This window comes from Lepidochelys kempii, chromosome 17 (genome assembly GCF_965140265.1).
Source record: "Lepidochelys kempii isolate rLepKem1 chromosome 17, rLepKem1.hap2, whole genome shotgun sequence".
Lineage (NCBI taxonomy): Eukaryota > Metazoa > Chordata > Testudines > Cheloniidae > Lepidochelys > Lepidochelys kempii.
In genome coordinates this window covers 16,096,639-16,120,650 of record NC_133272.1, presented here as the reverse complement: position 1 = coordinate 16,120,650, position 24,012 = coordinate 16,096,639, and the positions used below count along the sequence as shown (strand labels likewise).

Below are 24,012 nucleotides of genomic sequence, written 5' to 3'. Positions count from 1 at the left end.
TGCCTGTCGTGGCTCAAGAGTGGGGGCACCAACCTCAGGGCAGATTTTTAGAAACCAGGACACAAACCCCAGATTGGCTGTGACTTATATACTTAGATTTCACCAATCAATTGTCAAGTGTAAACTCCTCAGGCTCTATAACAGCCTTAACTTGGAGTCACAGTCAGTCTCCTTGGTACTCTGATCTGTCTTGCCACCCACGGGAGCATGTCTCTGATACAGATGGTTCCTTACAGCAAGAATCACAGAAATATTCAGGTTACTCCCAGCCCAAAGGACCAGTCATTTACTCCAGGTCACCTGCACCTTAGATCTCACACCAATGACAACACTTGTAACCAATCCCATAAAAACTATAAGATTTATTAGATAGGAAAAGGAAAAGAGTTATTTGTAAAGTTAAAGCAGATGAAGATACACACACACACAAATGAGGAACAGTCATATGTTTCAAAAAAACAACGAGGAGTCTGGTGGCACCTTACAGACTAACAAATTTATTTTGGGCATAAGCTTTCGTGGGTAAAAAGCCCACTTCAGATGCATGGAGTGAAAACAAAAGCTTATGCCCAAATAAATCTGTTAGTCTGTAAGGTGCTACCGGATTCCTCATTGTTTTTGTGGATACAGACTAACACGGCTACCCCTCTGATACTAGTCATATGTTTCAAAAGGTAATAGATGCTTCTACAATAAGCAAGCTCTATATGTCCTTTAGAGCTAACCATCTCGGGCTCTCTTATCCCTAATCCTCCCCCACCACCACACCCACACCCCACCACCAGAGTTGAAGCAGCATAGAGATGCCTAGTTCCATTTGTTTGGTGTTTTCATCCCCTCCTGCCATGCGCTCTGAGCTGCAAACTCGGCTGATGGGAGGAATCCACTTGCATGATTCATCTTCATGGGAGGAGAGCAGAACAGTAGTCTCTTGTCCTCTTTAACATCCCACAATAGTCTGTCTGGTGTCGATGGACCTTTCCTGTTGGGAAAGACGTAACATCTTGTGTTGCAGATCAGCTCTTCATACTAATTAATGTTTCTCTCCTGTCTGGTGACTTACACGGAGTCACAAAGGCTTACAATACAACTGCTCAAATATTACCTTACTGTATGGGATACAGATGCTGTAAATTATATTAATGCATGCAGCAACTAGTATTTATGAAATGGTTGTGAAATACATTCTTATAGGTATTGGAATGATTTTAACAATATTAGCACACAGGTGAGCCAGCCTCATTCCAGCTATGTTTGTGTCAGTGTTCAATTGAAACCTGGGGATTTTGGCATGAGCTAGCACCTGCTCTGCCAGTGTCATGACGTTCACTAGGGGTTGTGCTTTTTTTTCCTTTACACACTTCTGGCTGACCTCGCTTTGTAGTGTAGTTTAAATCTCAGAACTCCCTCCAGCCTGTCAATATCTTTCTGGTATTGAGGGGCAGATGTAGCGGCATTAGAGAGCGATAGAATGGCTGTTATTTCCCGGTGAAACCTGCCTCTGTGTAGGCAGTCTCCTGGATTGCATTTCCTGTTTGCATTGCAAGCTCCCTCCAGTCACTAAGATCCAGATTGTTGATACCTACAAAGAGGGTACCTTGCCGCACAAGAGATCCTAGGCAATCAGTGGGATGTCTTGTGGCGTAAAGTACTTCTACTCACTGTGTGTAAAGAGATCGCCGTCTGATCTTAAGGGAGCCATTTTCCCTCTAGTATAAGTTCTTCCTTTGATACATTTGTAAAAGCTCATCTCCCTTTAACCTTTTGTCTAGCGCTAATTATATTTTGCTTTTTTGCTGCTCTTTTCTTTTCCCTGATGGCCTTAACTAATTGTATATTCTGTTGAGTTACCAACTCTTTGATTTCTAGTACAATATTTAAAAAAACACTTTAGATCTTTGATCCCTTGTGAAGCCACATTTGCTGCTGCTTGTTCCTGCATTCCTTTTTCCGAGAGGAATTTTAATCTGCTGTGCTTTAAGTATGGTGTCATGAGGTCCACTGAATGCATCAGATGAAGTGAGCTGTAGCTCACGAAAGCTTATGCTCAAATAAATTTGTTAGTCTCTAAGGTGCCACAAGTACTCCTTTTCTTTTTGTGAGGTTCCCTGTTCACCTTGCACACTGACTTTGAATGTTTCCTCCCATTGTGCCTGAGTCACAAAGCCCACAGTTCAGCAAAGTAGTTAAGCACATGCTTAACTTCAAGCTCTTCAGTAATCCATCCAACATGCTTAACTGCTTTGCTGAAATGAAATTTTCAAATTCCCTGAATGTGGCTGCCTGAAATCTAATGCCACCAAACTTCTGCATTCTGTGAATTGCTTACTGGGCAGAATCCAGCACTTGCTGTTTCCAAGCCTTCCCTATTAGCAATTAGTATGAGATAGATCCAGGTCACCCCTGGACTCTGGTTAGGATCTTTGCTTTCTGGATCATAAATTGTCCTTTACCTAATACAGGAATCTGTTTGGCAATGTGTTCATAAATACAATCCGCGAGCAAACACACACCAAGTTCACTTTGTAGAAGTTGGTAATTTCTGATTTGTCTGTTCTTTCTTAAAGCTAAAAGCTATGAATGTGTCTTGGAACCATCTCCCATTCCATTACCACTGGACACTCCCCAGGAGACTCGGATCTTGCAGGTGTCTTGCGGGAGAGCTCATTCCCTGATCCTGACGGACAAGGAAGGAGGTACAGTATCACTTATAGTGTGGCAAGGGACAACAGAGTCTGATTGCTCAAGTCAAGTCTTGTCTTTTCTTCTTTCCTTAAAAGCTGAACCCAAACCTGACTGTATAAATATGGCACATGGAAGTGTTTTTTCAACCGTTAAAGCAGGATTGTTCAGTGAAGGGAAAACTCTAAGCTTAAATCTTCTTCACATTCTGCGTTCCATCTGGCCCAAGCTGTAGATGTTTTTGTTCTGCAAGTATTCTAAAATATGGTTTGTCTGTCTAGCCCTGGGGCTTGTTAAGTGTAGGGTATTTGTCTCTTTCAGCTGGATGTATTTTCTAATTCAGGTTTCGGACAGGTATGCCAATACCTTATGGCATTTTCTTTGTGAAACTTCTAAGTGCTACTTGGCTAGGTAGAATGTTGCATTCATAAAGGTAATTAATTAATAGGCTTATATAGAGAGGAACCTGTGTTGACTGGCTCTCAAATGCCCTGAAAATTCTTTAGCACACCAACTTCAGTGCAGTATTTAGCATCCCAGTGCAGCTATTGATCGCTGAGAGAATTGATCACTTGATTTGGTGCTTCTGTGGAAATGCTGATCTTATTTCTAAGTCTCCTAGGCAACAGCCGAAGGAGCTAGTCAATTATGGAGGAATGGCCACTAGCTTCTAGGTACTAGTATAGTGCATATGACATTACTGCTTAGATACTGTTGCCTGAAATGTCTTGAATCTCTCATGTTTAGGTGAACCCTGGTGAGAAGGTTCAAGATCATCTTGTAGGTGCTTGAGAACTAAGCATTTTGGGTGTATGTTGGGATTATGCAGGCTGTGTTGCAGTTAGGAGCTAACATCTATGAGAGAGAATAAATGCTTGATATTAACTTGAATAGCTAAATGGAAGTCAGATGCATGCAGTTGTTGTTTTTCAGTCTTCAGCATGGGCAACAATTCCTATGGGCAGTGCGGCCGAAAAGTTACTGAAGGTGAAATTTACAGGTGAGACTACCCCCCGAATTCATACCCTTTATTTTTGCATAATAGAAGTTCTCATATAATTAATTACAGGTCTATTTTCTTTACTTTCATACTCCCTTCCCCAGTGAAGGTTTTTAGTACAGCTTTTCTCCATCCCTACTAATGTAGTGCCAGGTAATGTACTGTGAGAACGGGTAGACTAGTGCTAAATTAATTTGGAGGCAGTATAATCTAGTGGTTTGGGTATAATCCAGGGACTGGAATCAGGAGCTCCTGAGAGAAAAGTCCCAGCTCTACCAAGTAGAACTCCTATTGCTTTAGATTAGTCACTTAAACTAACCTATAGAAAGGGGAAATCATTTCTCTCCCTTCAGAAGATGGAAAGTGCTCTATAGTGTTAAGTGTTCTGAGTACATGTGAAGACTCCCTTCCCCAGATATTTTGCAAAGAGCGCAAGCCTCTGGAAGTTTCAGTTGCAAACCCTTGAAATCTTCCCTTTGTTTTACCTTTTCTCTTTCTCTGCTGGTGATGCAGTGAGAGCCATCTAATTCACCGACTGCGAAAGTTTGAAGGCAGGGTTGTGCAGGTAAGAGCCTTTTCTCAATCTAAAACCTGTCTGAGGATGGGGGTCGTTCAACAGATGTCTTCTAAAATGGGAAAGAGGCCCTACTGCTTGATTCTTTGGGGCTTGAACAATTGCCCCTTATCCTATACCACTTCCCAGCTAGTGTGATTGACTTTGCTGGGTCTGAATTCCTGGGAGGATCAGGAAACATGAGACCTTAGCTGATGGGCACCCTCTGCTGCTGAATTTCTTTGGCTGCATTTGAGTATTATCTGTTGAGAGGCCTATCCCTGACCATTTCTCAGTCATCTCGGCCTTCTCTTTTGCGTCTGCTACCTCTCCTTTTACCACCAATTTGCAGCAGTTGGGCACCGAGACCTTTTATTTGTGAAGTCCCAAGTGCTATCCAATGCCTTAACCATGAGACCATTCTCCCTGTAAATTGCCAGCTAGATTCACATACGGTCAGATTCTAGATGAGGATTTCTAGGATTGGATGAGGCCTAATTAGCACACACGATCGCCCTGCTGTTTCATGCAGCTGCAGTAACTGCATGCACAAAGTGGTCAGTTAAACTGCACAACTAGCCATTTGCGTGTTCATTTGCCTGGATTGCATGTACGCACTTGAGAAAATTTGGCCCATAAAATCCACCCAGTGATCTCCTAGAAAGCAAGGTAACTAATCCAGGCCAGTGGGATGGGAGAGGCCCGCATTATATTCAGCCAGAGTTTTCCAAAATAAGTCCTTTAACGTTAAAAGCCTAAATCCTCATTTAGGCTCTTAAAAATCACTAGCCAGATTTTCAGGTGGGTTGAGCACCTAGCAGCTCCCTGTGATATTGGTGTCAGCTCTTAGGTGCTCGCTGTTCTTGAACATTTACCCAGTGATTTAGGAGAGACTTTAAGCCTCACCTTTGGAAATTTTGGCCCTAGTTCAGTGATACTCAGACCTCAGTGGTTCAGGAGCCAAATTAGCGATCAGCATTCCCCAAGAGAGCCACAGTCATGGGAATTCATTGTTTCATTTACTATAGTACTAGATATTCATATTTAAAACAGTATGACAGGGCAATAAAATATTTAGTTATATGTTCTCACAGCAAACAAGTTAATAACTTAGTGCAAGTTGATAACTTAATTGGTTAATAACATAGTAAAAGCCTCCTGATGGGTTAATAACTTTGACGGGTTAATAATTAAATCCCACTGTGTTTTCATGTCATGTGCCGCAAAGAGCGGCAGGGGACATGTTAAAGAGCCGCTTGTGCATCCCAGTCTGAGTATCACTGGAATAGCTCACGCCAATCCCACGACAGGCGTGGGTATTGTGTAAAACATGATCAGTCCAAGAACAGATGTGGAGCGGCAGAGGGACATTCCGGGTTGCTGTAGTTCTTAAGTCAAAGAGTCAAATTGCAAGGTGTAGCTGACATCACGTGAACCAGGAAATAATCATTCTTGGAAGGGAGGTTGTGATGAGAGTTCTCTTCCATCGTTCATTGATGCCATTTTATGATGTTGGGCTATGGTTTGCTTGGGCCTCGTTGTTCACTATGTTGTTTGGAATTCCACTTCGGGAGCGCTCACTACAGACAAAGCCAAAATTCTACTGTGTTCACCAAGGCCTGTGTTGGGGTGGTTTTAACCTTCCCTCTTGTACATGTAGCTGTTCTGTTTGCTCTGGACAGAAGGCCCCAAAATTGGCAAGTTCTGGCTAAAGAGAACAGGCATGTTGAGTACAAGAGATTCACATTCATAAGTCCGCACATGATGTCATGGTGCACTAATTCTCAACATGATCTGACTTAGCTTTTCACTTGCATGTAGATTGTCTGTGGGCAGGATCACAGTCTGTTCAGGACGGAGAGAGGCGATGTTTACTCCTGTGGATGGGGAGCTGATGGACAAACAGGTAGGCCTTTCAGAAAAGTAGAAGCTGAGCTGAAGTTGCTGTGCAGAAAATCCAACAAGTGCTAGTAAAAGCTTGGAACAGTGTTTGCTCTGATCAACTGACTGGAAGACAGAATGCCAGATATTTAACAGTGGCAGCAAGTTGAGATAAGGTACATTGCAACTCACTTGTGTTAGAGGATGTTTTTGTCTTGCCAGCAAATTCTGTTTGAGAATATTTCAAGCCATCTCAAGCCATTTATCTCCAGTGCATAGGTATGGGATTGCTGTATAGTGCTTGAAATAGTCATAGCGATCCCATCTCGATGTATTGGTGAGCCTTGACTTGAACCATGACATGCTTTTCTGTCCGCACATGCAAGATAAAAACATGTTCTGTATAGACAGTACTCTGCATGCTCATGTGAATGAGCCAAGCCTATTCCTTTTATTTCTTGGAGGATGGGAGCAATTAGAGAAGAAGTTTGAATGTCCCCTGGCCTTGCTGAGTTTTAGACCCTGTTTGACCTTGAAACTCCACCCACACCCATGGTGACACGTGAGAAGTGGCAGTGGGGAAGGACTCTGGTTGGGGTGTGGCAGGTAGGTGTCCCCACCAGACCTTGATTGGAGTTGCTTACAGAGTCCTTCCTGTGTTTGGCACACAAGAGATTCTCCAAACAAACAAAAGCAAGGTCCGTTTCCCTCTCCTTCCCCTGAGAGAGGGAAAATCCACTCCTCTTTTTGGTCACCCCCACTTTGTACCTGGTCCATGCAGTCTCAGGGGCATCCAGGTCTGTGGCTGTCATCTTCTATGCTAATCTCCAGGCACAGCAAGGCTGACAGCTCGGTCTGGTCAGTGCTGGCTGAGCCCAGAAGAGTTCATTATCCACTTGAGTGAGTCTGTGCCCCCTCACAGGGAGGTCTGCGCCGATGTGGGGTTACCTATCCAGCTCTATATTGTTTTTACCTACTGCTGCTGTCCTTCTTCCAGACTCCTCCTCCTCCCCCCCCCCCATATTTCCTGTTCCTGTTGCTCTTGACAACGGCCTTTACTGAGACCACCTTCCTGGCTGCTTTTGCTGTCCTAGGCAGGGAGCTTTGGCCAAGGTCCTTCTTCTTTCCCTCCTATTTGGCTGCATCATGTTGCCTATTGCGTCCTCTTACTGCTCTCCCCAGTTTGTGTCCCCCTACTCCCAGACTAGCTTTTCATCTGGCCCCAGGCAGCCTGTCACCATATCAACCATCCTCTTCACCTTGCCCCACCTATGCTTGTGAAATATGTTGTGAGCCAGCTGTGTTTCTGAGGGCACAGGAAACCTAACTGGTTTTAGGGACCCTATCTTAGCATGGGTCTCAGCTGGGTTTGAAAGAGCATTCACTAACACATCTGTCTGCACAGGCAAGATAAACCCATGTTCTAATATGGTGGGGGTCACAATATGTTTCACAGCCTTGATTAAACCTGGTTCTTTAGATAGTGTGGATTGTGTCTTAGCCGCTTCTGCAAAGCAGGACCGAACGTCTAAGTAGAAGTTGTCAAGTTTTTTTGCATCTTTTCATAAGTACACACACAGCATTAATCACAAGTGGTGTGTGAGCAGATTGTTCCACAGCAGGGGGAAAGGTCCCATAGGAGCCCTAGATATGCTGGCATGTGCATTAGCTCTGGAGCCTGCTGAGGTAAATGAAGACAGTGTGATGACCAGTCACGTCAAGTCCCAGGAGTTGTCATGCTGAGTCATTTTATTTTTGATACAGTTCCTAGTCTCGCTCCTGAATTGTCCAGACCCATACTATCAAGAAGGCTTATTTACTTTTTTCTAGGCAATTGGTCTGTGTGATGTTGTGAGGAATGGGACTTCTGTGCAGTTAGTATTGTTTCAATGTGCTCAACCCACAGGACAGCTGAACAGGTCTCTCTCCCACTCTGTAGTGGAGTTAATTGACTCTGGAGGGAAACCTGATTGTTTGGTGACAGCAATGAAGGACCGTTAGGAGTGTAAAGTAGGGAGGGGAAGTGGTGAATGGGAGTATGCATGCTTTACATAATCCACTGTATGTTAGCCTCACTGTTTTTAACAGCCACCTCCAAAATACAGGGTGGCACGCATCAGTCTGAATTGTGAGCAGAAAGATTCCTCTGCGTTACATCGGAGCTGATAGTCACCAGTCAGGGAGTAGGAATTGGTTGGCTTTATAGCAGATAGAGGAAGAACTGCTGCAACACAATTTGCTCGGGATAGTTGTGTTAGTTCCCAATGCATGTTTTGGGGTGATAGGCCTCGGCTTGGATCATTAGGTACTAAGGTAAGAAATCAACTTGTTTGCTCAACATGAAACAAGAGTGTGGGGCTGGTACAAGAATGATTCACAACCGCCCAGTCATAATAAAAATATCACTGGGGGGCTCACCACTGTTGTCTTGAGATGGGTAAAGCATGGTGAGCCTTTTTTTAAATAGCCCTGTTGGCACCAAATCCTGGGAGATGTTGAGCATCAGCAACTCTTCCATAGATTAAGGCCAGAAGGGACTATTGTGATAATCTAAGTTTGGCCTCCTGCATAACACAGACCACAGGGCTTCCCTGAGTTAATTCCTGTTTAACCATCCTCTTAGATCAAGCATTTTAGTGTAGCATTAGCCTGCTCTGAAGTGCTCTGCTATTTATCTCCTCTACAGAGACAGATAGGATACCAAACTGTTTGATCTTTGTAATATACATGGTGGGCTCTTGAGCTGTGCCACCAAGCTGCTAGAACACAGGAGGCATGCTAGGGATGTATCAGTCAGATCTTGCTTTAGCTTTGAGATAACACATCCCCAGAAGCAGGTGCACTTTTTTCTTGTTGCTTCAAAAGATCCAGTCTTTGAATGACTGGCACCATGAGGCGCATGGTATCTACCTTTTTTCTAATATGAACAAGTACAGCATTTCATTACAGCACATCTCTCTCTCCCCTTATCAGGTCTTGGCCATTACAATATCACCAGTGTGCCCACCAAACTGGGCGGAGATATTGCTGGAGTAAATATCGTTCAGGTTGCCACCTATGGGGACAGCTGTCTGGCTGTATCTGATGAAGGAGATCTCTTTGGATGGGGAAACTCTGAATACATGCAGCTGGCTTCCATCACAGAGACGACACAGGTTAGGTTAGGTTGGATGTTCCATCTGCAACTCGCCTGCCAACCTTTGGGCACTATGTAAATAACTGTTCTGTACATGAAGCTATAAAGTAAGCACCTATTCCCTGCTCCAGGTGCCTTTGATAACACAATCACTGTAAAGTGACACAACTAGCAGTGTATCTTCACCCAAAATTACTAAGCCCTACTGTCTGGGAATAATCGTATTGCTTGTATTCGTGTTTTGCCCTGAAAGCCCATGGTTTAGGGCTGTTTCAGGCCAAGCAAGGGAAGTATGTTCCAAAGTTGAGGGCCTGTGTCCTAGAGAAGGCCCTGCCAGCTTGCAAACCAAGGATGGTCTGACTGGAGTGCCTCTTCTGGCAGTAATCAGCCCCTCCAGTAGGCAGGTCACATGCCATTTAGGGCTTCACAGGAAAAAGAGCAACACCTTGAACTCCTCTCTGAAACCTAGTAGGCAGCCACAGAAGATGAGAACTCTGGAATCATGTGCTCAGTGAAGGATCCCTCTCAGAGGAGATAGATGGCCACATTCTGCTCTAGCTTCAGTCTCTCAGTGGATTTAAGGTGTAGCTCCACTTGTACTAAGTCCCCAAAGATAACAGCAGTGAGAGCTCTGGGCTTGAAGCAAATGATCTTTAACTTGTCCTGATCATTGCTGCTTCCTGGTCTGACTGGGAATCCAGCCACACCCCTCACATTGTGAACCGAATAACAAGTGGTAGATGGCCCCACTCAAAGGAGCCAATTTAATGTAGTTAAAATATTGTTTTTAAATACCTAAGTCTGTCAAATGAGTTGTCTCTCACTGGTCTTGAGTTTTCTGCAAAGCCCTGCTGTTGCTCTGTCCCAGAGGGAAAGTTGATTTAAAACTGCATCCAACTGGAAGGCTGTATGTTGGGAATTTCAACAGGAGTCGGGCACCTAATTCCCTCAGGCAATTCTGAAACTCCTAGCCATAAAGGGTAGAGAGACAGCCCAGGTAACTGCATTGCTTATAGTGGGCATGTTATACCTATAGGAGAACATATGAGGGCGTGGCTGTGTGGACCCAATTTCACTGGATATATTTTGGGGTGACTGAATGAATCTCACAGGGATTAGGGGGAGATGGATTTGGATCATTTTTGTGGAACACTTTGAAATCTGCAGATAGAGAAGTTCAAAGTGTTCAATTTACACTTTTTTTTCTGTTTTATACTTGAGTTAGTCTGATGTCAGGGCTGATAGTTTCCTAGATGAACCTATATAGCCTATAGCATGCACAGACTCCTGATTAATAATACTTAAGCATGTTAAAATATAGCTGCCAAAACCCATTAAATGTGTAAAATAAATTAAGCTATGTTTTTATATATAACAGTGAAGTCCTTTTCAACATCCCATCATTAATTTTAAGGCAGGAAATAATAGTGTCAGTCTAATTCAGTACAAAGTCATCTCTTAAAATAGCCACATCTGATAACATCATAGCTTAATTTTGACACTGGCTTGCTGAAATCCCCACAGAAGATGAATTGGCACTTATTGCCTGCCACAGAGTGGGGAATTCTCCTCTGTCAGATTATAAACAATCGCTGCAGGGTGCCAGAAGCTCACAAAGATTTTTCATTATACCATGACTCAGTGGACCATAAAGGCTCATGGTGAATGTTTTATAAATCTCTTTTAAGTGGGGTAGGCAATCTGTAGTGTGGACAGTTGTGCTGTTAATCTGTAGTTTTTGAAAAATATTCCTTGTGCAAATAATGCAGTCCTTTAATCTTTTTATTAAGGTTTGAGTCTACAGCAGAGACTGCAAAAAACAGACTAAGTCCAGACATGCAATTGCTTTTTAAAATTGAACTTGCTTCTCATGTACATAGGCTTTCTGCAGATGGCTTCTACAGAGACAAAGGTTTGCAGAAAGCTCAGCCTCAAAGTCATGGGTGTGGGGTGTATTTTGGCATCCAGTCAGGAAACTGACTTCTGAGGCAGTATACCCTAGTGCAGAGAGCACTAGACTAGGACTCAGAATACTTGGGTTCTGTTCCTGACTCTGCTACTCACTTGCTGGATGACTCTGGGCAAGGCATGTCCCTGCTCGCTGCCTCAGTTTCCCCATCTGTAAGATGGGGATGATGACACTGATCTTCTTTGAGACCTGGTGATAAAGAGTACTCTATTATATTGTGACCAAATACTTAGAACAGTTCAGTTTTTTAAAAGAATTTATCCATTTCAAATTTATTTGTAATCTGCTTTCAAATGCACAAGCAAAAAGTAATCTGACAAATTTAGCCGCATTCAAACTTATGGGACAAAAGGTGCAAGCTGCATCCATTCCTCCCTACTGGCTCGAACAGAGCCTTCTACAAAAATCCCACAGGGTCATTTCACAAAAGTAAATTTCTTCTTAGAGCAAATGTTTATGGTAAATAGATTTGAAATGCTGACTCAAGGTTGAATGTGGCAATTAAGCAGATGTTTGCCTCGTTCATCAATATTCAGCTATATTTGAAGGAAAATTAAGAGCAGACCATCAAATTAATGCCATTTTAGTAAACTTTTAGTTCCTTTTGCTAATCCTGGTGTGTCCCCAGTTTAGGGCTAATTATCTAGTTTGGAGGGATGTTTTGAGATAATTAGTAGGTTAAATAACATGGGGTCAGACTGTTCCAATATGAGGCTTCCTGGAGGGGATACTGAGAACGACTGGAAATGGGGTTAGATTGCTTGGTCACCAAAGATGTTGCCTTTGAGCCAAGTCTGAGTAATGACTGTTCTGGAAAAGGAAATGCTCAACTATCTGTAACATTCAGCATTCACACCCACTAAACTATAGGTTTTCCAGTGCCTTTTAAACTCTGTCACAAAAGGGCTACAGCCTATGGCCTTCTGGTCTCTCTTGTGATTGTTTGCAAACACTTGTTGAGCGGCTAGCTTCCTTGTCCTATCTAGTTCTTCAGCTCTGGGATGAATGGATTCCTTTAGGTGTACACCCCTTAACATTCTTCAGTTTTGTAGTCCAAGGTGGATTTTTTCAGCTTTGCCACTTTCCCCAATCAGTTGTCTTCACCTTTGGCCTCATTCAGCTGAACACAGTTCATTTTCCTGCTGTGGGATCACATTCACTGTGACCTCAGTCCAGCAGATGGAGGAAGCATCCATAGTTTATGTAACCGCCTGAACAATCCTATAGATACAGGGGAGAAAGGTGACTTTTACAACAATAGACATTCTGTAGACATTGTTTACATTCTCTTTGTCCTAAGAGAAACTTCCAAAAACACCAGTGAATGTCCAGGTTCTCATCGCTGGCGTATGCATTCTCTGAGGTCAGAATTGTTTGTTTTTTCTCAATAGGTGAATGTTCCGAGGCACTTACCATTCAAGATTGGGAAGATAAAGGATGCTGCATGTGGAGGGACGGGCAATGCTGTTGTAAATGGTGAGTTCATTTTTGCTGTTGCAGGGCTCCCATTGGATTTAATAAGATGGGTGAGGAGACAGGCTGTTAGGAATGAAATACTTAGCCCTAGAAGTTGTTCCTGAAGGTCAGAGCTGAGGCATGTTGGCACAGGGAGCATGCACTGCTGTGTCGATATGATTTAATTCTCCCACGCTGTCCATCTGGCAGCTTTCACAAGTATTGAACTTGAAGAATTCTTTTTGAAGTCTCACACCAGAAAGAGCTGGCTAGTCACAAATCCAAGAGGGTAGGAATGCTGGGACATAAGTGTCTCTGTACCTTGGGCACTGTGGGCCTGTTCTCTCTCAGAGACAAACTGAAAACACTCAGTTTTAATAATGCAGAGGCAGAACTACATTCGGGAAACATGATCCAAGGAAAATTGGCTTTGACGGCAAAGTTAGAGAGAATTCAAATGCAGGAAGGAGCCAAATGGAAACACATTGTGTTTTTTTTTTTAAATAGTCAGAATGACTTGCCAAGCCCAAAGAAAATAGCCATTTGGATCTAATTAGATTTCTGAGGCTGTATTAATTTCATAAGAGTGAATGTACTCAAAGAATTTGTTTTTATTGTAATGCAGAAGGAGGAAATGTCTTTGTTTGGGGATATGGAATTCTTGGGAAAGGACCAAACCTGATGGAAACAGCAACTCCAGAAATGATCCCACCCACCCTCTTTGGCTTGTCAGACTTCAGTCCAGACACCCGTGTTTCTCGCATTCGCTGTGGACTCAGCCAATTTGCTGCACTTAACAGTAAGTTTCCAGGCCATGGATCAGTGGGGAAAGTGTCTTTTCAATTTGTTCCCCTTTTAAAATCTTACTGAGATGTTTGTTTCTAAAACACTCTTTAAATGTGAAATGTGAACCTCAAAAATACCATGCTGAAACAATGCAATGGCTTGGATCATGTTTTCAGTCAGACCATGTCAATGACAGATGGCAGCCTGGCCTCTGTTAATGATAAATTTCTAATCTGGGTTCAGTAAAACAGATCTGTGCCCCTTCCTTTTGCTTTTTAAATTGCAACCAGCCCAGATATGCAAGTTGAACTAACTAACCTAGTGTCTGAAGCAGAAAAACCACGGCATTACAGTGCAAATACTGACTTGACAATCTTAGCGGCACTGTTAGGGCAGCTGTAACTATAATACATCAAGATTGTATGTGAAGAAAATAACTGGAGTCTGACGATGCCCAGCAGAGGGCAGCGCCATGGAAAGCTGAAGTAGGTACTCTACCTCAAGAGTAAAAGCTTCCCTCAATGATAGGTAAAATAATGTTGGAATTGAGCTGTAGCCAAATGGGAAGGATTAGAGAACATTTACCCCATCTCCTTCAAGTGACTTTCCATAATGGTGGAGGCACATTGACCCAAGAAATGGAGAGCGTATGTCATTGTACCAAGGTGGATAAAGTGCTCGTCCATGCACACAGGCTGTACTGTTCTTACTGCCCACTATAGTCAGAGCAGTGTAGGGTGCTTTATACTGGTGTTTCCAGGCTCATACGGGAATAGCTATATACCAGTAGAACTGTGTCCCTGCAGGGACGACTTCCTCTCTTTCAGTTTAAAAAAAAAAATCTCACCCCCTGCTGAAACAGTTAGGCCTTGTCTACCCAGAGTTTTTTCATTGGTATAAATCATTTTTGAAATTGGGACTCAAGTAAAATGTTTAAGAGCACCTCCAGTGACTGAGAAGCCTAAGACCTCTCCAGATGTACTGAATGCAGTTTTGCCCTACCCTGATTGGAAGCCACCACTCTATCAGATGTGGAGTGGTGGCTTTCACTATCTTTGCTTATCTGGCTCACTCACTGTGCTCTGATGCATGAAGTTAAACATCTTGAAAGTCACGTCGGTGCTCCTGCTTTGACTCTAAGAGCTGTGCACATAGATGGAGGATGTTGAACCTGAGTTTTGAAAATGAACACCTGGAGCTTCCACTGACTTCAGAACTTTCTGGTGGACTCTGTTCCTTTAAACAAAATCCTGCACTTTGGGTGGAGGAGAAAAGATTCAGACCAAAAACTTCTTGTTTGCTTCTGTTCCCTGAGCTCTTCTGTGAAGACAACATTGCTCTATCAAGTGTTCTCTTAACTATACTTACAAGACCTACTGGTGATTGACTAGAAGGCCATACCTCCATAAGCAGCATAGCTGCAACCCCTTTCCTTGTACATAAAATTACTTAGTTCATAGGCAATCTGACCTGGGTTTTTTGCTTGTTGCAGACAGAGGAGAGCTGTTTGTGTGGGGCAAGAATATAAGGGGGTGCCTGGGGATTGGAAGAATGGAAGACCAGTATTTCCCATGGAGGGTAAGTACACCGCATTCAAGCACAAACATGCCCTGTATTTAGTGTATTGTATAACAAAGAGGAGTGAGGTGTCACCCACTCACTAGGCCTAGTTGTTGATTTTGGCACTGAAAGTAACATGAAAACTTCAAATGCAAGATGGTCTTATCACTTCCTCCTTGGACTTCCTGACCAGAAGGGATGGAGTTGGGTCAGAGCTAGATGTTGTCTCCAGTGTTGTTCTGGCATTTTATAATTAGCCTATACTGAACCAGGAGAACTGAGAGACTTGGGCTCTAGTTAAGTGTTCTGTATACCAAGTGTCAGAGCCCAAGCCCTGTCCAGCATCTGTTGTGTTCACTAAGATTATGTCAAACTTCATTTAAATTAAAGAAGAAAAATCCCCACACCTATGTTCATGGAGCATTGAGTTTGAAAGTGTCTGCACCTTTCAGACAAGATTTTCAAATATTTTGGGGGCCAAGCTATCACCCTCGCTGGCACAACTGTCTAACTTAATTGCCTGAATTCTCAACTTTCATGTCACAGGCACATAAAACATCCTTTTTAAAAGGAAAAAACATTAAAGCAGGGGCAATTTCATACAGAAGTGTAGTTTATCAAAGTTGTGAATACTACTTCCTCATTTATTTAGTTAAGATTTGCTAAATTAAATGGCACAAATGCCAAGTGCATAAATTTTAACTATCCCATTTCTCCCTGGACATAGTAGATGGCAGTGGTGTGTCCATTTAAAATGGTCAGGAATCTTAGGGTGCAATGCACCTTACTGTTCTTTTAAAAGAGCAGCAGCATGAGCTCCCATAGGGCACCATATATAGTGTAGAGGATCTGTTACCCTTCGTGGCTGGTTGCCTTTTCCACCACCTAGCAGCTATTTCAGTCCTCCATTGAGGACTACACATTTGAAATGCTAGTGTTCAGCTGTTCTTAAAGACCTCAGTGTAACTTAATGACTAACCTGTTCATGCTCCCAGTTCAAAAATCCACCCTTGTCCTTGAACTGAGACCAAACGTGAAGCATCTCCCAGGCTTTAACAAATCATCTTGCTGAGTCAGTGCTGCTTTCTGAACAGATGGGCTGGGGCTACAATCCCCTGCATTTCCTAACAGATCAGTACATGAGCATGCACTGTGCTTTTCAGCATGTTGATGAATTCTGTAGGGTTGGCTGTTTTTGTGCCTGCAGTTGGAGCTGATGTTTCTTCAGTCTAATCTCCATTCCCTGGACTGAACCCCATCACCAAGGTGTCCCAAAGGCTTGCACTTTAAAAGGCGCTCAGCCTGGCTCGTATGGGTGTGTGCACATAAGTGGCAGAAAGAGCCTGAAAGCAAATTTTCTTTTTTCTTTTCAGGTGACAGTCCCAGGCGAGGTAGTTGATGTGGCTTGTGGAGTTGATCATATGGTAACTCTGGTTAAATCATTTATCTAGCAGCTGTGCTGTACCTCAGCTACACATTGGGAACCGATGGTAAAAGATGCACCCATGATGACTCTTTCAGGAAGGAGAACCCTTTGTGCTAATGTTCAGTGGATATAATACGGCACTGACTGCACGCACTTGGCGTGTGAAGAACCGCAGCTATGCTTGGAACTTTAACTGTTTCTCCAGAGCCTCCAGTGCCTCTTTGGGAGGAACGTAAGGCTCTCTCCCATAGGGATGTGCATATCAAACACTTTTAATGGGCTGCTGAAAAGATTCCAACTGTCCTGCTGCCAAACTCCCAGGCAGCAATACTCTGATGCCCATTTTACTGTGTTCCTCCATAAGGAAATTGCAGGACATAATGCTATGTGCACTTACTCATACACATGGCAGTAGAACTTTAAACGCCACTGCGAGGGCGTGATGGTCTTCCCCAACCATGTTTCTGAAAGGGAAAGTTATAGTATGGGCTGAAATAAATATATGCTAATACACCCTGGCAGAACTGTTTTTCAGCAACATTACCAGTCATACAGTGTTTGAGCCAATGTCTTATGAGTTACACTGGAAGCAGAGCTGCACTATGCCGTTTCACTCAGCTGCCCCAAAGAGCTTACAGAGCTCCCCTCTCAATTATACTGAAAAATGGAGTAGATGAAGGCAGAGCCCTGTGCAGGTAGATAAGAGTGGGATCCCCTGCCCATGTGATTTATATGGTGCAGTGTGGGGTGAAAGTGAAATGAGCAGTGATCTACATTAATTTATACCTTGTCTGCACTACAGCAGCACAGGTATGATGCTTAAGCGGGTTCAGGATGAGTGTAGTTGTTCTAACTCCTCCTACTCATCTCATGGGATGCTGCCTTTTACCCCAGACCCCAACATGCATCTCCACGCAGAACTGCTGCAATGGGTGCTAACTATACACTGCCTTTGCCCTCCCCCCCAGTTGGAGTGACAGGAACCTAAATCGATGGTGAGATTTCCAAAAGTGTTTGTTTACCTCCTGACTAGAGACTCCTGTTTTTGAAAATCTAGGTCCAGAGGGAGAAGATGGCAGTGAAATCACAAATGTAATGGAATAGAGTGGATTTGGGAAGCTTGGTAGAAGTATCTTTGCAGAAGCCCAGGTGTGAGGGTAGCAGAGACACAACCTTTGTACCTCTGGATATGCTAGAGGGCACACTAGACCGAGAGGAAGGTGGTAGGGCATGACATCAGTGAGCGCCGCAGTCCCTTCTGCAACTGGCGGGTCCTGTCTCCACCCTACCCACGATGTAACCCTTCAGGCAATTGCCAGTAAACAACCATGCATCTGTCCATCCAGCTAGCGCTCATATCTAAGCTACTCTCCCCAGCTCCAGTTTTTATGGGGATGCTGACTGCTCATGTGCTTTGATGCCATTCAACCCTGTCAGCATTGACTCCACATACTTCCAAATGCCTGCTAGTGTCCAACATACACCAACCTTCCCTCTTTGTACATGACCTCAAAGAGCTGTCACTGCAGCGCTTTCAAAGCCCTGCTCTGCAGTTGTTTAGCCAACAGCATCAGCCTCTCAGTTCTTTGTGGATAAACAGAGACCAGCAGCAAGGCATAAATAGCTGATTTCATGAAGCCCCTCCAATGGGGATACTCACCATGTTCTAGTCCTTCAGTGGCAGCCAACCAAAAGGTGGCACAGTTAGGAAACATGAAGAACAACAGATACTGCCATCTCCAAGGGGGGTAAAAATCCTAGAGGGGAATAAGACATTATTACAGGAATAGGTTTGAGAGGGACAAGAACCAGCATTCTCTCTTTTTATTAGTAGATAACTCATAGTCTTTAAGGTCAGAAGGGGCCATCAAGACACTATTGTAACATAACTGTAATAGTAGTAGATCATAGTACCTAAGAGCTGCAGTCAGGATCCCTATGTGCTGTACTAAAAGACACTCTACATCTAAGACCAGAGGAAGACAACAGACTGACAAGGTAACGGTATTGGGCAGCATGATAGGAGGGGTCTCAGCACACAGTTGCTGTAGTGTCCCAGCACCACAGGGAGCTTTCAAAAAGAGTTGCAGAAGGTTACTGCTATATTTAATTAACATTTCCTCTCACCTTGGTAGGAAAACATGGCTTTACCATTCTTGAATGGTAATGAAGCTTCAGGCAATCAAGACATTTTCAGCTGGGAGTTCAAAGGAGCTTAAATTAATTAGGTGCTCAGCTCCCATTGCAAGTCAATGGGAGTTTTAATGACAAATTCCCATAGGAGCTTTCGTACTAGACTACAGCAGTGTATTCACGCTGCTGGTGTGCTGGTAGGGTCCCATTATCCAGTTTATAATCCACAACAAAACTTTGCCTCCTACTCATGTGGAGTTATTTAAATATCTTCCTTAGTGATCCGTCATAATGATGAAAGGTTTTGGAAACTTCAGGTACATGAATCTCTATTTATTCTTTTCAGTTAAATGCTTTAACAAGTTTAGAGAGGCACAGGTTTGATCCAGAAACGGTATTAAGGTCGTGTTAATCCAACACTCCATCAGTGCTATTGAATTAAATAAGAAAAGCAAGATGATGAGTATTTTTCAGTATAATTTTTTATAGAGAGGGGAGCTCGGGTTAGCTCTTTGGGGCAGGAACAGTGTACGCTTATACGCCATGACTGGGACTCCTAAACGCTATGGTAATACAAATAAAAAATAATATCGGGTGGTTCAAGTTTTCAAGAGAGACTAAGCTCCATTGAAAGTCACTGGGTTTTAGGCTTCTAGGTCATTTAGGTACTTTTGAAAGTTTTACCCATTGTGTCCACGCTTGACTTTTCAGTCATGTTTTAACACAAGTGTAGACACACGTTTATTGCTAGTCATAGCTAACAGTGGGCTGTTTGAATTAGGGTTACTAACATGCTATGCTCCTAAAATCCCCAGTATGTTCAAGAGGATTTGCTATCCATTTACTTGTAAGGAGCGTTAAGCTGCAGTCTGTGGTTAAACACAACAAGCAATGAACATTTTCATCCTGGCACTAACTTTGGTGGTCCAGCTACACTAGAATTCACACTTGCGTGAATTAACCACTACTGAAAATTCAAGCGTAGACAAATCCTTACAGCTTCCCCCATCAAAAATCCAGCAATCACTATCTGAAATACCTCAGTTACTTCCTTTTCTAAATATAGGGAAACACTGCAGTCTCCCAGATACCCCTCCATAGTAACTGGGGTTGCTTTTGTTCCCTGTACGTTCATAGATAGTGTCACTGCACTTTGCGAATGAATTGCTGTGCAAACGATATGGGAGGGTCATTTCCCTCACTGCTGAAATGCAGCCCGCTCTGGGTTCAAACAGGGAACTCTTAACAGTGTGCAGCAACTGTACGCAACAGGTCAGGACGGGAAGCAGGCAGACTAATACATGTTATTGCGACTACAGGGAAATTTAGGAAGGCAGTGTTAACATTTAGGCAGGATGCCCGGACGAACAAGCTTTCCTTTTTGGATCTTTAATGAGCGCAAGTGGCCCAGAACTTACCTTAAGCCATAACAAGATCTTTTCATTAAGGGGTCCCTCTTTAACCTGGATTTTAAAATTTCTCTCTCGCCCACTAGCTAGTTGTAACCCTAGCAGGCAAAGAACAGACTTCCTTACTCCCCTCCCTTTACTGAAAACAAACAAGGAGTTAAACAGATCAGCTTATAAGATGGCAGGAGCGTCCGAGCACCAAGCCAACATTCAGATGCGAGCACACAAAGCAACAGTATACAGCCAAGGTATCTCTATCTAAGCTTGCAGTGCCCTTCCAGCCTCTTTACTGTCTACCTAGACCAACTTCCTAAGTGCCAGAAAGGGAATTACTCATGGAAGCTGATGACTTCCTGACTGGCTGGGCCAGGATCTGCATTTCCTAGGTCACTTGCTCATCGTGCTGGTGTCTTGTACTGATGGGAGCGTGAAACAGCAGTGACAGCCGCGCTGGGGAAACACTGAAGCTTTCTATTCTGCCTGCTGGGGAAATAAATCTGAGTGACAGGAGGTTACCCCCGAGTGGAAGGTAGCTTGAGTCCTCATTTGCAATACCTTGTTTTCTAATTAACGGCACCATGCTGTGAATATTGAAATGCAGGTGAGGAAAGGCGAGTCCTGGTTGGAGGCTGATGTGTGAAGGATCATCGGCAGCCCAAGTCCAGGTGTGGGGAGGATGTAAATACACTGTTTTATAGCTTTGTGAGACAGGCAGGGACAGCTGCCAGTGAACCGGAACATCTATATTTGGAGCCTTCAAGCTCACTCTGTAAAATCCAAAGGCATGTTACTAACGGAGCTGGGTTCCCAGGACAACTGCTCGCCTGAACAGTCAAGGCTTGGGGGATATTGCTAGAGCAATAAGTGGCAGACTGTGAAGTTAGTCAGACAGCACAACAGCAATGGGAGATTGGACATTTTGGCCAAAGACATCTTGACAACCCCCTTTTCTTAGGGGACATGCCATAGAATCCCCCATGGCAACAAAGTCAATGCGAAGTGGGTGCCCCACGCCCCTGAAATTTTTCCTCCTCCGCATCCCACACAGTGCAGACAAGGCTTTGGTTTTTAAGGGCTCATCTAATACCCCCCCATACAGCAAAACACATGGATCTCCATTTATGAAGGGTGGAGGGGATGCTGCCAGGATTTCAACCCATTGCACTAAGTCTAACACATGTGCCGATATCTTAGGACACAGCACCTTAAACAGACCTCTGATGTTCCCCAGGCCACTGCCCAGACCCAGCTCTGCTTCCGCTAGTGAGTGCAGAGACTTCTATAAAAAAGACATGCAGATACTCACTAGAATGATGGAACAGTTTGCTGTTGGAAAATGCAGTTTTGCTGAAATCAGGGGACTGTGTTGATTTCGATAACATTCTTGATGGGAAATTTTTGAAACAACATTGAAACATTTCATTTCGATATGGTAAAAGCATTTTGTTTAGATTTATTTCAATTCTACTTTTATACCATATTGAGTTTAATATAATGTTTCCCCTCCCAAGCTGGAGGTCAGCGCAAACCTTTGCACACTGGTATTTCTGGCATGTCCACACTTCTCAAGTACATCTGCAAAAGGGGAGGGGAGAAAGGGCCAGCCCTGGAAATCAGAGCATGCCCCAGGAAGAGCCATGCAGTTTGCTCTGGGAGCAGTACAGCAAAGCCAGGCCGGCTGGAATTCCAGGATAGGGATGATAGGACATTTCACATAAGAAATGCAAAACTGAGCTCCTTGCACGGGGACAGGTCATCCTTAGTATCACCGATTATAATAACTGCTGGCACCACAAATTTCTGCTCTAGATTCAAACTTTCCCAAGGACAGGGGTGTCTGGATCAAGGCCTGTTTCCAGTGGTCAATAACAGCCACACTTACAGCATTGGAGACAGTGCATAATATATCCTCACCCTTGTGATGGAGGTAAATATCCGTATATTGCAAATAGAGAAACTGAGGCTCAGAAAATATGGCTTGCACCATTGCCAGTTCCCTGCATTGTGTTCAGGCTCCTACACCACATGGCGCTGAGCAGATTCCAGGCGGTTTTTAAGAATGGTTTAGACAAACACCTGTCAGGGATGGGTCTGTTTATTACTTAGTCCTGTCTTCAGTGCAGGGGACTGGGTTACACGACCTACTGAGGTCCCTTCCAGGCCTGCACTTCTGAGATGTAACATAGGGTGTTTTAAGGGTTTGCAGAGGGGGTTTCCTGGGCACTAGTCCCAGGAATAGGAAAAGTTTTCCAAAAGCATGACTATCACCTTTCACTTCAAATCCTTTCTCACACATGCAAGATAGGTTGGGCCTCACCCTATCCCCTACTTGTGTGCGTTACAACACTACCGGCAAAAGTGGGAGCCCACTCCTAGGAGGCCCTTCTCCAGAAAAGGGCAGCATGCTTCATGGTTAAAAGTGTATTGTGTGGTGGGAGACACCCAGCTCCTGCCTTTGCTGTGACTGGCTCAAGCCTCGCCTTCATGAGCCACCCCACTTTTTTATTGAAATAAAGGTGAAGGAAGAAAGCAAGCAGCAGAGAGGACCAGGGGAACATCTTCCCGTTCCCAACTCTATGCCCCTCCTCACTACATCTTCAACAAATCCCCCTCTGCATACCGCCCTCAGCACATGTTGGCATTGCTCTTTTCAGAACATTCAGTGGAATATTACCCAGACAAGAACCATTCAACACATATTTCACAGACTTAAGTGTCCTCGTAAGGCAAGAGAACAAGAGAGCCCCCATCTTTCTCCAAACCACTTCAAAATAAGCAGTCTGGAGACTGGCTGCTCTGGAGGGGAGACGTGAGAGAGGCCACACCGCATATTCAGAGAGCTAGAACCAACCTTTGTCCCCACAAAGGGACGTGACCATGGGCTTGTTTCATCAGAACAGGCCAGGATGCAGAGGAAAGCTGTTTTTCTTGTTCCACTAACTTGGTAGCAAGATCACTTCAGGATCGGGACATCTCTCCTCAGCACTTCTCATTTATTCCAGTCATTGTCTGTGTTACTCAACGTCTCCTTCCAAGTGCCATTATATTTCATCCCAGAGAAACTCTGCAAAGAACACAAGCATAAATCATCTGAAAAAGGCCCCTATGACACCTGTAGAGCAGTTCTGGAAGATTAAACGTTATTCCTGCAGTACTATGAGCTTGATTTTGCTGCCGGTTTTCTAAACTACAATCTGTTTTGTGGTACATAAGATGCTGAGTTTCTTTTCTGAGGGAAAGGGGTGGGTTTGTTACTGTTTTTAAACATGTAGCAAAGTTTAGTTTAAAAGTCTTTTTGTAGGAGAGTTATTTTCTGGAGGGAGCACAGTTGGGGGGTGGGGAGGGGGGCTGGGAGTCAGGACTCCTGGGTTGTACTCTGACACCGCTGACTCTACCCTTCCTTCGTAATCTTGTAGGCTGAGCCACTGAGGTTGAAGAGGTCTCATTTCTACATGTTCTGCCTTTTCAGACATCCAGTGCCAAAGGGCTTCAGATTTACCCGAGGCTATTGTCTAAAACTGCATTGATGACATCGGAAAGAATTCTCTGTGTACAGACTCTTCAGATCTTTCTGAGTTGGCCTTTATAAGATGCTTGCAATTTCCCAGGAGGCAGTGGATCTGGAGGAAGGCAGGCAGGGGTATAAATCCATAAAGGTAAGGACGCCTCCCTTATTCAACTGAAACATCTAAAAGAAGAAAATTCTTTTCCGTGAGGTGTTGTTCAAAGAACTGAAAGCCTGGAATAATTTATCCAGCTCCTACAGCACAATCTTTGGCAACAACCCTGCTGGGGAAGAGTTACAGAAGAGAAGCTAAGGGAGACTTCATTGTGGGGGCTCAGTGGTCTCGTCACTGTCACATCTTCTGTATGCCTGCAGGAATTTCACCCAATGTGTTTACTGGCAATATATCATTCAGTAATGTCTCGCCACAGCAGTGGTCTGTACTGTGCCTCCAGATGCATATCCATGGAACTGCACACTTGAGTCTGGGCATGATGCCATTCTGGTGCTGTTCGGC

At 43.9% G+C, this 24,012-nt stretch overlaps 2 protein-coding genes across 13 annotated transcripts in view; one reads left to right on the top strand and one right to left on the bottom strand.

Annotated features, from left to right (window-relative positions):
* RCC1L (RCC1 like) overlaps window positions 1-16,959 on the top strand; it is a 25,994-nt gene extending 9,035 nt beyond the window's left edge. Inside the window, exons 3-11 of the mRNA XM_073315829.1 lie at window positions 2,568-2,696; window positions 3,616-3,682; window positions 4,196-4,247; window positions 6,057-6,141; window positions 9,090-9,271; window positions 12,613-12,697; window positions 13,302-13,475; window positions 14,955-15,040; window positions 16,396-16,959. Coding sequence (XP_073171930.1) covers window positions 2,568-2,696; window positions 3,616-3,682; window positions 4,196-4,247; window positions 6,057-6,141; window positions 9,090-9,271; window positions 12,613-12,697; window positions 13,302-13,475; window positions 14,955-15,040; window positions 16,396-16,473 — 938 coding nt within the window. The 3' untranslated portion in view covers window positions 16,474-16,959. The remainder of the gene's footprint in view (window positions 1-2,567; window positions 2,697-3,615; window positions 3,683-4,195; window positions 4,248-6,056; window positions 6,142-9,089; window positions 9,272-12,612; window positions 12,698-13,301; window positions 13,476-14,954; window positions 15,041-16,395) is intronic.
* CASTOR2 (cytosolic arginine sensor for mTORC1 subunit 2) overlaps window positions 11,017-24,012 on the bottom strand; it is a 195,766-nt gene continuing 182,770 nt past the window's right edge. For 6 of the 12 annotated variants that reach the window (XM_073315833.1, XM_073315836.1, XM_073315838.1 and 3 more), the window contains one exon: window positions 11,017-23,054. The gene's annotated coding sequence lies outside the window, so the exon portion shown is untranslated. The other 6 variants (XM_073315837.1, XM_073315834.1, XM_073315840.1 and 3 more) reach the window with 6 other exon arrangements.